At 34.0% G+C, this 16550-nt stretch overlaps 1 protein-coding gene, 1 long non-coding RNA gene and 3 other non-coding genes across 11 annotated transcripts in view; 1 reads left to right on the top strand and 4 right to left on the bottom strand.

Annotated features, from left to right (window-relative positions):
- LOC119079981 (F-actin-uncapping protein LRRC16A) overlaps positions 1 to 12605 on the bottom strand; it is a 31337-nt gene extending 18732 nt beyond the window's left edge. For 3 of the 6 annotated variants that reach the window (XM_037188136.1, XM_037188134.1, XM_037188137.1), the window contains exon 1: positions 12330 to 12605. In XM_037188136.1, the coding sequence (XP_037044031.1) occupies positions 12330 to 12366 (37 nt within the window). In that variant the 5' untranslated portion in view covers positions 12367 to 12605. Of the gene's footprint in view, positions 1 to 5122; positions 5449 to 12329 lie in introns of those variants that run through there. The other 3 variants (XM_037188132.1, XM_037188133.1, XM_037188135.1) reach the window with 2 other exon arrangements.
- Positions 5499 to 7118, top strand: LOC119080123. 2 transcript variants are annotated; one of them, XR_005088277.1, is made up of 4 exons: positions 5499 to 5692; positions 5940 to 6097; positions 6158 to 6205; positions 7023 to 7118. It is a non-coding gene; the product is annotated as an uncharacterized LOC119080123 (long non-coding RNA). The 2 variants fall into 2 exon arrangements; XR_005088276.1 differs by having other exon boundaries at positions 5499 to 6097.
- On the bottom strand, positions 10834 to 10948 carry Trnal-caa. Its single transcript has 2 exons — positions 10911 to 10948; positions 10834 to 10878 (listed from the first exon to the last, which is right to left on the bottom strand). It is a non-coding gene; the product is annotated as a tRNA-Leu (tRNA).
- Positions 11092 to 11206, bottom strand: Trnal-caa. Its single transcript has 2 exons — positions 11169 to 11206; positions 11092 to 11136 (listed from the first exon to the last, which is right to left on the bottom strand). It is a non-coding gene; the product is annotated as a tRNA-Leu (tRNA).
- On the bottom strand, positions 11353 to 11467 carry Trnal-caa. Its single transcript has 2 exons — positions 11430 to 11467; positions 11353 to 11397 (listed from the first exon to the last, which is right to left on the bottom strand). It is a non-coding gene; the product is annotated as a tRNA-Leu (tRNA).
- Positions 12606 to 16550: the final 3945 nt, after the last annotated feature.

Raw genomic sequence — 16550 nt, 5'->3', positions numbered from 1 at the left:
ACAGAATTAAAAATATTGACAAACAAAGAACTTAATTACAATAAGAAAAGTCAAAGAACCCCTCAATTGTACGAAAGACAATTGAATCTTCCGCAAACGAACAGAACAATTGACTTTGTAAAACGAAATTTTATGCAGATTTTTATCGACAGAAAATTACATTCATAAAAATCACAGTTAATTGTCTAATAGTTCCGTGTTAAACAGGTGCGCATGACGGCATGACACCATAGAGGTTAAAATTTTCATTGATTTTCACGGCATTCAAATTAATTTTGCCAGTAAGTTATTGCATTACACTTTAATTTAATATTTTCATAAATTTTACATTATTACATGAAGCAAATTAAGTCCAATCAAACGTCTGAGTGAATTTCCCTTCCACCTCGGTATTCAATTTTATGTATACACATCAACAATTCGCTGAAGTGATGGAGCGACGTCTACTACGGAAAATGATACATTTTATTATGTATACGGTGGCAAGCACATACAGAGGAGAGATAGACCAATGGAACCAGAAAGGAGCGCAATAAATTGTATCACAACTATAAGCATTGAAAGAAACCACAAACTGAACGAACAAATATAAAATATAAATTCAAAGTCAAACACACATAGTTCGTGTAAAATGTTATGATAAGATCAAGTTCTTTCTTGCAGATTTAATTAGAAAAAAAAAATCATTTATAAAAGAATCGTCTCTACCGGGGCTCAATGGAGACTAAACTTTGTTAATATTCGTTTGAGTTGGGTTACTTTTCTATTTAGAAGTTATTGAGGAAGTCGTATAAAGTGAATGAGAATAAGCAACCATCATATTACATCTAGATATATGACCGGTTGTAACAAAAAAATAAAAATAAAAATTTAAGATTCCACTTGAGAAATGTGTCTTAACGATAAAGATTAAATTGTATGCTGAGATACCAAATGGACATGTAGTTAATACGTTAACAGTTTTGGCTCTCTAATAAATTGAACGAATTATTTGAACAAAAAAATGTATCTCGGTCTTTGACATATTGGCAAGATCTACATTCTACTCTTCATACTTCATAAGAAAACCAATACAGCTTTGTGTCATAATAGCTTATGATGCTGGGAAACGTACATATATTTTGCGTACGTAGGAGACGGTATCTGCGCTGATTTCGTCTTTTTTCTGTGCGTAATTTATGAACGGTTCCAAGATTTCATTTAATTGTTTTAAAGAGGCAGATGTAATCCTTAAATAAATCAGGTTGGGATGGTCTGTTTTAAGACCATGAAATACACATCAAGTGATCCTTTGCTTCTTTTAGCGCGATAGGTTTCGGCGTGGGCACTTTAGAAGTTTAAACCACATGTCTTCAAGAGTCTCAAAAGTAAATATTTTGGGAATTCACAGATGGCGTGAACGTACGTTTCCTCCTCTAAGCCGAAGATTCATTTGAGATCGTTGGAGATACCGTCCTCGTCAAATGGTTGTTCAAGCCGGTAAATTCACTACTCTTCTGATGTGATTCCAATCCATATCAAGCAGCCTTTCTTCCCTTTCCTTGCCCTTACAGAGACATAATCCTCCAAAATGAATCTCAAAACTTTAATGGCTTGGCACCGATCAACCCTCCTATCAACAATGTTCGATTCCATGGATTACTAATGTTGAATTTTGTGATGTACCTCAGAACCGATTCAATAAATTTATCGATCTATCTTCTTTAATAGAACGTCTTTGGTAAGAGGATGGGCTGTTTTCGACAATGTAATAACTAGGGTGAAAACATTTCCTTCGTTCCACTAATGATGACTGTAAAATCGATAAATGCTTTTCAGAATGAGGTATTGTATTTGGCTACTATAAAATGACAACTGAAAGCGCATTTGATGTAAAGCCTGACAATATTAATGGAAGTGAGAAAAAAGAAGTGAGACTTTGCTTATTCGAAATGGCACGTTTTCACAATTAGTTATCTCTTTAAAAAGAACTCATCTCAAAATTTAAAGAGACGTAAAATATTTGCTATGCAAAACGTATATTGAAAGCAATATGCATACCACACTGCGTTTCAACATTATTCGATTTCATTTTAAAATGGGAATCGAAGCCAAAATGAGATTTTTGGAACGCTTACGGGCAACGATTTATAATATATCTATTGTGGTATGTGCATATCGATCCAAAATGCTTTTCCCAAAATTTCAGGAAAAATACCAGATGGGGTAGCCTGTTTTTTTTGCTGGCATATTCGCTCCAAAGGAATAATCATTAAACTCAATATTATTCCACACGAATTTACGCAGACATACGTACTCCAATTGGAAAGTGGCTTTATAAGCGACATTGACTAGGTCATTGATTTATGTCACCGGCAGGTCAATCGGATAGACATGAAACGAAAAGCGTCTGGTTACAAGTACATGTATGTTTTATGCTGGGTTGGATTTGAAGAGGAATGTTCGTTGTCGGTTTGAATAACATATCAAGTAGCAAAATGGGGATTATGAGAGAAGTAGTGTTCGAGCAATAACCTCCCGAACTTTTGTTTTATCGTCGAAAATTACGATTTTAAAACAAAGTAACGAAAAACTGAGTTGCTGTAGTTTTCACTGGATTCGTATATTTTAAAGTACATAACAATGCGAAACGAACTGAGTATCAACATCAATATAAAACATTTGAACATCAAAATTATGATTTTGCAATCAATCACTTTGCCATAATACTCAATGCACCCTTGAATGAATCTGTCTAGTTGTTTCCTAGTTGTGTAATCGAGGAAATATACGTCGATTCGGTTAGAGATTTTTTTTTTGTCAAATCGACTATGAATTCAATTTTAAACGAAAAGATGTTCAACGAGATGTTAGAATAGAATATAGCATTTTGACATTATGTTGCTTGGTTGTCGTTCGTTAGAAACACAAATAACATGTTCAAAATTTCAATAGCTACAGGGGACGTCAGTGAAATTTAGACATGCTTCAGCTGTGTTACAGTCATACAAACAAATTTGTTTTTACGGGTGATATATAGTTAAACGCACGAGCGTTGTAGTTGTAAAACCATTGAAGACGTATGAGCAGTTTTTTTTGTATGACCAGTGGAAAAACAGTTGATGCAAATTCATGCCTAAGTTTCATCAATTACACCTGTAATAACTTTGGGATCGTGTGATAGAAATTTTGTGCCTTGAGACGTAAAGACTCATCTCACTCTAAAAACAAATCGAAACTTTCTGTGATGGTACTTGAAGAATACATTCTGGATGTATACTACCAACGTTAGACTTTGATTATAAAGCAAAAATTTCTGAATTCCCAATCATCATCTCCGAAAATCTCTATATTTAGAAACCATCAAATTTTTCAATCATTTTCGCAATGGGAGCTCACCTTTTCACTTCAAAGGAAAATATTTTTTTCTCTCCCGATTCCGAATGGAATGATCATTGCCATATGTGCTGCTGAACATTGCCATAAGTATATATATATATTTGAACACCTTTTATTCAACACGATAAAACGTTCAACAACGTTGAACAGATAGTGCTTGGTATTAATGTAAAGTGTATACAATACAATTCGAGAATGTTATACCGTTCTTTAAATTATCAAACTTTAAAATTGATTCGTAAAACAAATCAAATTTAATTAAACGTTTTCTTGAGAACGTATAAAACAAGCCCAGAGCATATAATTTATACACCAAAACACCATATAGATAATAAAATAAACAAAATGTGATAAAACATGTTTGGGCGTTTTAAATTAACTTTGTTTTGTGTAACAGTTTTGAAACTGACTGAAATTAACTGTTCTCAGAAGATATTAGTTTGCTTCTTGTCTTATAAATTCTCTAATTTATAGAGCATCGGGAAGTATATATACAACATTGTAACTTTATTGTCATATACGTGTCTCACAGTTGAAAAGGAATGAATATATCAAAGATGCAACTAATTTGTTGCACACAACGTAAATGTTACCTATTTTAAACAAAACTGAACAAGACAACCATTATCAATACTTTAATCACACAAAATATCGAGATATGAGGATAAGGAAATAAGCAATGTGAGCCAGTGATATCAATCGTAGTTTTTCCACTCAATTAGTTATCTTTTTTTCAGTGCTACAAAAAAAAAGAGAAATTTGTCGGTTTACTCGTTCCTCACCAATTTTACGATAACATATCCCAGCATACAGACATTGCGTTGTTATGTGACTCTAGAGGTTTATTTTAATGAACTCCTTTGCTGGTTTATTATATTTTATCGGAGTCACAAGACACCGAAAAATAGAATCCAGTTACCATAATACCGTAGTACTGGGCATTTTAACTTATTATAGACACGGGGGGAACAAATTCTTTGTTTGTTTAATCTTTTTTTTATCAATAAAGTAAAGCTTTGCCATTTTTATTTCTTTCACAAATTTTCTAAGAATTCATTATGATGTTACACTGTTTAGATAAACCTTTGTGTTTCTTCCGGTGTTTCTTGTAAAAACTTTTTGACAGAGGAACTGTTCGTGGCATGGGAAAATGTATTTATTTATTTTTTAATTTAATGAACAATCTTTGTGCCTTAGAGTTCGTAAAATTAAAGGTCGCTTGTCACTAGATGTTATGAAAGGGAAAGAAAGGATGGAGAAATTAAGAATGTGAACGTCGTTAGAATTGACCTTTCGGCATAATTAAGTAGCAGCTGATAGCAAAACTCCTTTCTACACAAAACTTTTGCATTTATGATGTAACGTAGACAGAGAGCCGGTGTCCATGTAAGTTCTTTATGAGACCACTGGGACCACCATGAGACCTATGACATTTTATTACACTACCCGAAACTGGAAGAAACACTTGTCCTACGACATTTGGATTTGAGCGCTGGGCGGCGCAGCCTAAAACAAAGGTAGGTCTAATGCAATTCCCAGATGTCACTAATACCGTCATTTTGACACCTTTGAAGAGAAACTTATTTGCACACAGGCTCTCGGTCTAAAAACGTTTCACTGGAAAATCGTTTTGAAAATGGGCCACACCCAAATTATTACCGAAATACAAAATGTGAATTACACATCCCAGGGTAGGTATAAAATATGTTACGACAATCCATTAGAAAATATAAATTCAATTAACCTTTGTTATCGTCACTTCTCCCATCTACACTATCGATAGCACCGCCATTATCCTTCGTCGCTTTATTTTGCATTGCTTCCAGTATGCTCTTAAGATACTGTGAAACATGGTCCATTAACTCTTTGGTGTACATAGTTCGACAGACACTTCGACGAATACACAGTCGATCGACAGTTTATTAGTTCGCACAAACAAATATTCGCAAAATATAGAAATCTAAATCAAACATTCGCTCAATTAGAATTTTTACGAAACAAAAACGTTAAACGAACTGAATGTTGACTTTCTTTTTCAAATTTAAATTACAATTTAATTGACACAACCGTTATTGTAACATTCGTGTGAGTAACGAACTAATCTATTCGTTGATAAAGAATTCATTGATAAGACCCACCATAAAACTTCGGTTCGCCGCAAAACGGTGTTAATAATGGAACACGAGTATTCCGATCACCAATCGCCATGTAACTAGTCAACATTCGTTAAAAAAAAGTCTGATTCACAAAGAGTTGCGAATATAACAAAAAAAAATTGATAAACAAACAAATGGATATACGGTATGGCAAAAAGGTAAGGAATGTGTTGCGTCGTGGTTTTCGTTTAGGTTGAATTTTTTTTTGTTCTACATAATGAACCGATGATAATTCGAATTATTTGCAATCGTAGCTAAATTAGCCAGAACAAATGAAATTACTTTAACCCCGGATAGTAAACACAGAATTTTATTTTGAGTGGCGACGAGGAAATATTTTTATTTTGTGTTGAAAAAAACATAGCGTTCAGTGGCCTGTATCACGTGACATTTTTGTATTTCCAGTTCACGAAGTAGCAGGTGCGATTGTTTATTGGTGTAATCAACTGTAAAAATGATGGTGGACAAATTAGTAAGGTACTCAAAACAGAATAGCACCGCCAAGCCCCACTTTCCTTGATTGGCAAATATTAGTACGAGGAAAAAACAATAGCAAAGTGGTGGTGAGACACAAAATTAGCGTACTATGACAAGGCTATATGTATTGTCTTTTCTTATTTCAGTTACAGATTTCAGATCAAACTTCATTGGACAACGAGGAGTTCAGTGAAGTAAGTCACTCAATGACCTTTTACATTTTTGGGGCACTTATTCTCAACTGATTGATCTCGTCACTAATTTTTTCTTCTTTTTGTGCATTCTCAAAACAACTTCTTTCACTTCTATTCGAATGATCTCCATGATTACTACAAAAAATCGCTTATTCACACCTCAATTACATTACATTATTTATAAATTCAGTGAGAATTATGCATGGCATTAACCCTAGTAATTTTAAAAAACATATTCGGACTACAGCAATCATTCATATATGATACATGATACATTTGAGCAATCATAATAACACACAAAAACATACAAAAATTATGTGTTCGGTACACCACCGCACAGAAAGCTTCTTGACATCACAAATTAAAATGTTTTTTAGTTGTTATATAAAATTTCATTGTCATAAGCAGGTAATTGCGTGTGCTGAATATCATTACGGTGTGCTTTTATGACACAGTTCATAGCACAGCTTTTTTCACTCTTATGGTAATACACATTACCCGGTTTGTTGTGGATTAGTTCTAAGCAAGACATTTAATGACTATCAAGGGGTCGTATGTGAAAGTCGTTTTTCCTGTTCTTAGTCAGGATGGAAGTATTTAACTAATTCAAGAGCTTAATACCATTGGTGATATTTAGAGAGAGAAAAGATACACCCCCTCCATTGAGGATCAAATTTACTTTCATGCTTTTGCCGACCCAGATACCTGAGATGAGTTATGGTGGAGAAAAGGCATTGTACACGTTACAAAACGTAAAGGGATCGTAGGTTTAATAATAAGTCGCGATTAACCTCGATTTATTTTTCATAATTCTCAGATTGCGTGCAAATTAACAAGGAGTGCAGTAAGCGATTCGGAAACGCCTGTCAAATAAATACAAGATTTGATTAAATTAGAGTTCGTCTGGGTTTCGTAATAAAGAATTATTTTTTGAAATTCATTTCCTGAAAGGTTTTTCATTATTAGAAATATATTGTTAGTTCACAGTTAATCATTCAATCGTATTTTACATATTTTCTATTTTGGATATAGTTGATTTTCGCTCTTTAAGACGCTTGAGTGAAAATCTGTCAAAGAATTTAATTTAAACAAAATCACTTGCGATATTTACCACAATATACGGAGACTTGACACTGAAATATCCTCTTTATTTTTATTAGTGAGTCTTAAGTAGAACCATCAATTGATTTGCTAGAAACATAAGTATCAATAATAATCAATAATTGTTTGAGGATGTCAGGAGATGTTTTAATGGTTGAAAATATACACGTTTCGGGCCTAATGTATAAAGAAGTTCATATAGCTCAAATAATAAACTTAAAGGTAAATACGGTAATGTAAATGGCTACCTTCGAGTACAAAATGTTTCAACGTTTATTAGTTGTACAGTCACTCCAGATATGTGGAGATAAAGTTCAAAATGAAAAAGTTTCAGATTTAATTGACGAAAGCTGAACGACTTCTATAACTTCGAGGTAGTCCAATCCTTTAAGTATTTGGGGTCGGTAATTACCGTTACGAAAGAACTGGATGAAGAATTTAAAACGAGAACAACGGAAGCCAATAGGAGTTTCAACGCAATAAAACATCTATTCAGAAGTAATTTACCACGAAATATCGACTAACCAGTGACGCCAAACAAGAATCCTTTTGAGAGGATTATACAAAGATCAATATGTGGTGCGTTTAATGTGGAGTATTGGAACGAACGTAGAACTCGGGGAAATATTTGGCAAAGAGAACATCGTCAGTGTTATTAAATCAGTAAAACTAAGATGGGCTGGTCCTGCGATGATAAAGTGGTAAGAAAAGTTCTCATGAATAGGGTCGATGGAACAAGACCAAGAGGAAGACCGAAGAAGAGATGGATAGACTTCGTGACCTGAAAGATCTTGGATTCCGTAATTGGAAAGCCGTTATCGAGGATCGCCCAAGATGGCTAAAAGAAGTTGTGGAGTCAGCCAAAGCCTGCTTGGGTTAAAAATTACTGTGAAATAAGTAAATCAGTAAAGCCGATACCCGACTGAGCTGATGTTGTTTTATCAGTGTAATGTGTTTAAGTCCTGATACTTTATGTATGTAACAAATAATGTGACGCTACTGTATAAAATTCCACGGTCTTCCAATTACAATACAACGAGTAATTGAGAGAAAAAATCAAAAGCCGATGAATGACCTGTGCAAACAACTTTTTTATTCAACAAAATTGAAAATTCTTGGAAAAATGGATCACCAAACACCAGACCATGCGACGCTTTGTTGAAGTTTTTTTTTGTTTGTTAGAGTACCCCAGTAAAGTGATTCACTTTGAAACATTTGAACAGAAAAATTTTCAGAACAAGGTTAAATGTTGAACGTCATTGACGAATATTTGTTTTGATATTTTTATTTGACATATTATGTGGTAAAGTTAAGCCACAAAAACTTCGAGCATATGAGCACGTTATACAATTACTTCTTATGTGCTATTCCTCAAAAAGCTCTATGATGAAATACTTGAAAGATTATATTGACAAAGATGTTATATATCGAAAAGTCAACATTTTCAATCCGATGATACAACGAGAAGGGAATGGTATGTTTGGTTACATGTTTAGAACTGTGGTATTTTATAATCTCCTACTTAGAAAAACAGTGTTTGCGGCAAGCGATGTAGAATGTACATTTAGCCTCTTAACATAACTTCATTGAACGCTAAAATATTGAAAAGAAATTCTCAAGATGACTATAAAGTGAATTTGATAGCTTTGTAACTGTACCACACATTTCGTTTCATCCCAAAGGTTGATTTTTTATGTTTCTTTTTATTTCGAACGAATGACTTTACATTCTTTCAACTATAATGTTCATGTCGATTCGACCTCTTTCGTTTCAGTTTAAAAAAAAAAATTGCTCGGCACACTGCACATTTTTAATTTATGCAGCTCTACAGCCGATGTCTCTTTAACCTCTTACAGAAGGCAAGCATATGCCCAGTATTATTATCAAGGGTATTACTTTAATCGATCAAAGAATTTTCAATATCTTGATTTTAAATCTTGTACTTCAATTTTTTAACGTGCATTTTACTATATAAAGGTCTATATTACCAAGAGCTTGTCATTATTTTTGTCGTCGTTATCGATAACAGATGAATAGTATGCGACAAGTTAAAGTTGTAGTTTCTTCAAACTTGTTTCCGAGAGCACTGTAAAAATAAAACGGAATAGATTCCCCATTTACGTTTAGTATACCTAGCGCAAATTAGTTCAACCTTTCCAAATATGCAAAATTATCTGAGATTAGAATTTCAGTATCACTTAGTAGGATTATGTTCCAGAAATGTTGCGTCATTTTCATTGAGCTCGATTCGTAAAGAATCATAATAGTTGTTTATACAACCGAGTGATAATCGTATACAACGTTTTTCGCAATAAAGGAAAATGAAAGTCCTAATTTTCGTCAATTGTTGCGAAAAACGTTTTTTTCGTCTAAAACGGTGTCCCGCTGTTTCTCTTCTGTGAAAAGCTGTGGATTACGTTTGGAGATTTTTATTTTACCGAATTTGGTTTTCGTTTTCTACAACACCACTTACAACGAGTTTATTGAAAATTTAAAATTTCAGACGACTCTGCGACATAAACTCTGCGACAAGTACCTCCTGTTAATTGCATATGTTTCTACGACTCTGCTAACAAGAACGATGCCATTTTCCATCTATTCTTCTATGGCTTTGTTAACATGTTAAATGTTCAAATGTGACATTCGAAATATTTATGTGTTCAATAAACATATTTTGAGAGAAAAATTCGACACTGTTGATTCAACCGGAATACGGATGAATACGGATTAGATTTTCACTCGAGGTTCCGACATGATAGCAGAAAATTCGACATATCGGAACTGAAAAATCTTTCACAAAAATGTCTGTAAAATTCAAAAATTGTTTTTGGGAAACAAATTTCTCAATTTTTCACTGTTTTCCTGCATTTTCCAACCCTTAAACACAAAAATTATGTGGGAAAATATTGGGAAATGAAATAATCCATAAAAAATGTGAATCTGATTTTCTCTTCCTATTTTACTAACGAAAACTACCTCAACTACGGATTGAGACAATTGAATTTCAAATTTAGTTCACTTTAAAACCGAATACTAACCAACGTGTTTATGGTTGATGGTCGATTAATAATTTAAAATTTGGAAATCACAAATTTAGCAGGAAAGAAAGAACTAAAATCGTTCCGCCCACACAACTTTCATTCAGCAAGAAGTAATTCAATTACACTGAAGTTTGAAAAGTACCCGGAAAGCTATTGTATACCCTTAATATCGTATAAGACAGATTTCTTTTTGTCATTGACCAAGGACGCACCTTCTTGAATTCTTATCAGAAACATTATGTTCTGTCATGATTTTATGCAACTTGTACAACTTGTATACATGTTTCTTCACAAATCAACACACAAGAACAGTAATTCTATATTTTTGACGTGTGTAAGACACACATTTACAGAATCAAAAAAAAACGAAATGTTCATGATGTAATGTAATGTAATGTGACACATTCCAATAATTTTTTTTCCTAATTCTACAATAGAATTAATCTTTATACAATGGAATGATCGACTGAACGAAAAAAAAAATTGTGTCAGAAGTGGGATTTGAACCCACGCCCACAGAGTGGACCAGAACACTCACAACCTCCGTAGAAGGCAAGATTTCTCTTGAGTCTGGCGCCTTAGACCGCTCGGCCATCCTGACATGAATATCGACACGACAATTAGTTAATCGTAACGTTTGAAATTTTTTCCTAGATTTTTCTTGCTAGTTTTAAAATAGAATCATCAGAATGATGAAAACGTAAAATAATTAGCTGACCCTCATCGTAATGAAAAAAAAAATTGTGTCAGAAGTGGGATTTGAACCCACGCCCACAGAGTGGACCAGAACACTCACAACCTCTTAACAAGGCAAGATTTCTCTTGAGTCTGGCGCCTTAGACCGCTCGGCCATCCTGACATGCGTATGGAAATGAAATTTAGTTAATCGTAGCGTTTGAAATTTTTCCTCTATTTTTCTCGCTATTTCAAAATAGACTCATCAGAATGATGAAAACGTAAAATAATTAGCTGACCCACATCGCAATGAAAATAAAAAAAAAATTATGTCAGAAGTGGGATTTGAACCCACGCCCACAGAGTGGACCAGAACACTCACAACCTATTTACAAGGCAAGATTTCTCTTGAGTCTGGCGCCTTAGACCGCTCGGCCATCCTGACATATTTATCAATGCGACGTTTGATCGTAACAAACACGAACAAATATGCGAGCAAAATGTTAACGAAATAGAATTTGTGTTTACTGATAAAAAAATAATTTCCATTTGATGTATAGCGGATTTGTTGTTATCGCATTTGTTTATTTACAGATTTGTTGTGCTTAGTAAAAGAGATAATAAATTCACGCAGTCTATCAAACAAATCGAGCCAATTTGTTTGATTGTAGCTCTTAAATATTAATTTATCAGCGGAATTGAAATTGTTTTTTTTCTCTTTGGTTTACACACACACAATACATGAACCTTAGATGCTACGAGATGCTACAATTTTATAATGAATATTTTCGCCTTGGCATTGGTATGCAATTTGAAATAGTTAATAAAGACCTCTTCAAATATTGACCTTTCGTTTGCCGTCATAATTAAATTGACGAACAAGTACAATGTCGGAATAAATGCAAATTTTCATCATGAATTTAAATTAATCGCTCAATATATAGGTTGTAGTAAATGCAAACCGGTCAATAATATGCATAATTTCTCTGTCAAACCTCTATAAACTAATCAATTCCAAACCCTTACTCTAAATGTCACCCTAACCGTACACCGATTTGTCATACAAACCATCATTTCAAGCCATTTCATTTTGTCAAAACGAAAAAGAAAATTGTGATAACAAACTCCAATTTCACGCATATATCGTCTTTGATTTAGTGAGACGTTCAAGATTTCCAGTAAGATACAATGCAGATGTGTTGGATGTTGAGTCATCACATCGAAGGAAGAAAAAAAATCGAAAACATAATCGCCACTCCTAATCTTTCTTGTATGTAAACACCATTTTTCCCTTTTTTTTCACTTACCATTCAAATCTTTTGTCAATTGCGATCTTGTCGACATTATTTCCTAGTTGTATTTAGTATATTCCACGTTTTAATTAGTAACACTATCAATATCTTGATATTAAGTTCTCACATTTCACCCTTAAAACTTCATTTAACACACCAAAATAACACACACACAAAATGTATCCCGGAAAATTTTGATTGCAAAAACTAAAATTCTTAACATAAATAATTGGAACTGTCAGTCATTTTTGAAGATGTTTTTTTTGCGGCTTACATTCACGGAGGCTTACATTCAACTGAAGTGAAAATAATAAAAACTAAACTTTTGTGAGACTGGAATTTCGGACATTGAACTGAAAACAGTGTGCGTTCAATGTATAACTGGTCAACCAGTTTATAGAGCTCAAAACTTTTGAATATGAATATGAATATGAATAAATGATTGAGTGCTTTTATGTTGTCTTTATCCACTTTTTGTTACTTTTAATGGATGGTAAGGTTGAATAAGTTGAATATAGGGTGGGTTAAATTTTTAGCCCCGTACGAGTAAAAAGGGGCCCATAGGATTACGATGCCGTGTGTAATTGATGGAATTCGAAGCAGACGGTAAGGGCAAAGTGTTTGCCTATGTTCATAGATGACGAATCCGCAATAAAAATTTTGACTGTCAGTCTGTCCGTCACGTCGATATCTTGAGTAAATCAAATCCAATTTCAAAATTTCCCTGAAAGATAGTCGAAATAGTGTGGCTAAGTTCGAAGATGGGCATATTCGGGTCGGCCCTTCATGAGTTAGGGCCACCTAAGTGATTTAAGGTCTTTTGGTGATATTTGTGGCAAAATTAACGATGGAAATGTAAATGACACGGCAAATGATAGGTATTGTCAATATCAATCCAGGAAAAAAAAGTTTTTTTTTTAAATCGGGTGAGTGGACCGTGAGTTAGGGCCTTAGAAGTGAAATGCTACTAGGGCCCTATGTGTATTTTACATAGAACTCGAGTAAATTTCATTCGTTTTTCGAAATTTTTGTTTCATTTGGAAGGTAATCAAAAGCCGAATAGAATGTTGTTGAAAAAAAAATTAAATTTGGGTCCTCGGACTAAGGCCGCTACTAGGGCCCTATGCGTATTTTACATACAACTCGAGTAAATTTCATCCGTTTTTCGTAATTTTTGTTTCATTTGGAAGGTAATCAAAGGCCGAATAGAATGTTGTTGAAAAAAAATTAAATTTGGGTCCTTGGACTAAGGCCACTTCTAGGGCCTTCCAATAAGAAATTAAAAATTAAGTTGTTTATCTATGGTTTAAGAGGAATTTTTTATCTATGTAGGGCCCTATGTGTATTTTACACTGAACTCGAGTAAATTTCATTCGTTTTTCGTAGTTTTTGTGTCATTTGGAAGGTAATCAAAGGTCGAATAGAATGTTGTTGAAAAAAAAAATAATTTGGGTCCTTGGACTAAGCCGCTACTAGTGCCCTATGTGTATTTTACATACAACTCGAGTAAATTTCATTAGTTTTTCGTAATTTTGGTTTCATTTGGAAGGTAATCAAAGGCCGAATAGAATGTAGTTGAAAAAAAATTTAAATTTGGGTCCTCGGACTGAGGCCGATACTAGGCCCTATGAGTATTTATACTCAAAAAATTAAAATCTTAGGGCGATTTGAAATTTTTGTTTCATTTGAAAGGAACGTCGTACGGGGCTTCGTAATTGCGCTATGCGCAATTTTTAAGATGTACACATTTCATAATAATTTTACTTTAACTACATTAACTGGCGCAATAGGCTTACGGTCAAAGTAGGGTGACAGACGCACTAGGGTCACGTACGCAATAGATATACGGGTTTGTACGGGGCTCAGTCGCAGCAAACGCTCCGACTGTTCTGATGGCTCGTTTATTATTCTAACGTCAGATTGGTTTCGAGAATTTTCCAATAAGAAATTAAAAATTAAGTTGTTTATCTATGGTTTAAGAGGAATTTTTTATCTATGTAGTATTACAGGAAGCTTAACATAAGGAAAACATTATTATCGAATATAGTTATTGTGTCGAAGAATGTAGTATGTAAGAAGGTTGAAATCATCAATCTTTCAATGCTATCAAACAACGTCTACTTTTTGACAGAATAAAAAAAAATCCACACTGAGAGATCACAACGTTAAAAATATCGAATAAGTATTTATCTTGTTTAATGAGGCAGTTCTCAGGTTACCCGATATTTCATATAACATTTTTCCATTTTACACAGACAAAAAAGAGTTCAAAATCTCACCTGTAGAGACCTCAAGTCAGGTTAGATCAGATCACGTCAGGTCAAAGGGTAAATCAGGCCAGGTCAAGTTCAGGTAATTTTAATGAGAAACCTGAACATGGCCTGACTTTTTTCAGCTCGACTTTGTAACAAAAATCCAAATTTTTTTACAGTGCCAAATTTTGTATGATACACTGTCCAGTATCAGTGCTCCATTTAGAGTACATTTCATGCTTGTAGTGCGTTGCTCATAAATAAATGTTTAGTTAAGAGTCCAAGCTTAAACGTTAATCAACAGACGAAACATAAAGTTAAAGTTTTAAGATTTGGATTTCACATTATATGCATCTAGCAGAAGTCATTAACATACACCCCAAGGGAATTATCAGAAGAAGACACACAGCGAAAACCTAGGCAAGAATCACGGCAGCGTAAAATAAACCAGGCAGGAGCGGTTCATTTTCGAAACGTCAAATAAGGGACCTAATACACTGTATGAAAATGAATTCAAATGAACACTGACATAAATTGAAAATCAGCGCTTCTGCCTGGTTAACTTTACTCTGCCGTGAAAGAACAGATTTAAAGCTAATTCTCGTATTATTTCATTCTCTTTATCAACTAAATTGAACTTTTCAAGGACTGCAATTTTTTAAGAGTCAAACATCACTTCCTCTTTCGTTAAACCTCACAAGTTTATTACCTTCCTAGGTTAAGTGTGTCAATAAAATTTCGACCAATGTTTTTTGTCGTTTTATGCTTTCACCTTAAAAAAATGGATTTGAACTCACGACAAACACACCACTGAGATGATGCAGTTACTAACTAGAAAGATTTGCTCAAACGTACATAACAAATGTCCTAAAAGTGTTTATTTATCTTCATAAAAATGATGTCGAATCATTTTGAAAAAATTTATTCCGAGTTGAACGATATAAGAAAATTTCCTACCTAAAGACGAGCTAACCTGAAAGAGAAAGACCTACCTAGAGACGAACTAAACCTGAAATAGAGAGCATACATGTCATAGCCTGAAATAGAGAGCATACATATCATAGGCTGAAAGAGATGATATGATGATGACACTGTCAGATCGTAAAGTTTTTAGTTGTGGTTGATGTAGACAGTGCTTTTAGGGGAAGTGAATCAGTAGCAAAACTACAATATGGAATACGTGTCTACAACTATTTTCAAGAGATAGCTTCTTATTGGAGAAAAGGTTACTTGAGAATTGATTTATATCACCCGTTTAGCATTCTGCAAAGATTGTTGCTGAATATCTCGAGAGATAGAATGTCTTACATTGAAAGCCACTTGAGACCCGTTCCGTGAATTTAAGCTCGGGGTCAGGTTAAGTTGCTTTCAACTAGAAGCCAGGTTACCTGGAGCCTAGACTTGACCTATACAAGATTGGTTTAATTTTAACCTGACCAGAATTAGCCAACTACAACAGTTGTTTTTTTCGTTTAGGCGCTACAGCTATGGAATTCATTGTATGTATATTGATTACCTGGAGACAAAGTTACTCAAAACGGGTGAAATTTTCAACTCTTTTCTGTCAGTGAGCATTTAAATTTGATCATTGTTCATCACAACGAGCTCTAAGCAAAATTTTATGATACATTCAGTGAGTAGCCAGACATGAATTTCAGGGTGTGCCCAAAGCAGCTAAAACATTTTTGTATGGGGAAATTGAAGAAAATCAGGTCGAAACCGGTTTTCTGAAATTTTCAGTGTGAGCTCATGCTTGAAGTGAGTTGCTCATAAACATAAGCTTAGTTTAAACTCCTAGCAAAAACGTAAATCAACCGACGAAATGTAAAGTTACGGTATTAAGATTTCACATTATATGCACCTAGCAGAAGTCATTTACTTAAATGGCCAATGGAATTATTAGAAGAATTTTCTGGTCAGGTTAAAATTAAACCAATCTTGTATAGGTCAAGCCTAGGCGGGCAACTGAACGCAAATGTTAGCT

Source organism: Bradysia coprophila, unplaced genomic scaffold (genome assembly GCF_014529535.1).
Source record: "Bradysia coprophila strain Holo2 unplaced genomic scaffold, BU_Bcop_v1 contig_350, whole genome shotgun sequence".
NCBI classification, from domain to species: domain Eukaryota; kingdom Metazoa; phylum Arthropoda; class Insecta; order Diptera; family Sciaridae; genus Bradysia; species Bradysia coprophila.
This window is presented reverse-complemented; position numbering and strand designations above follow the sequence as displayed.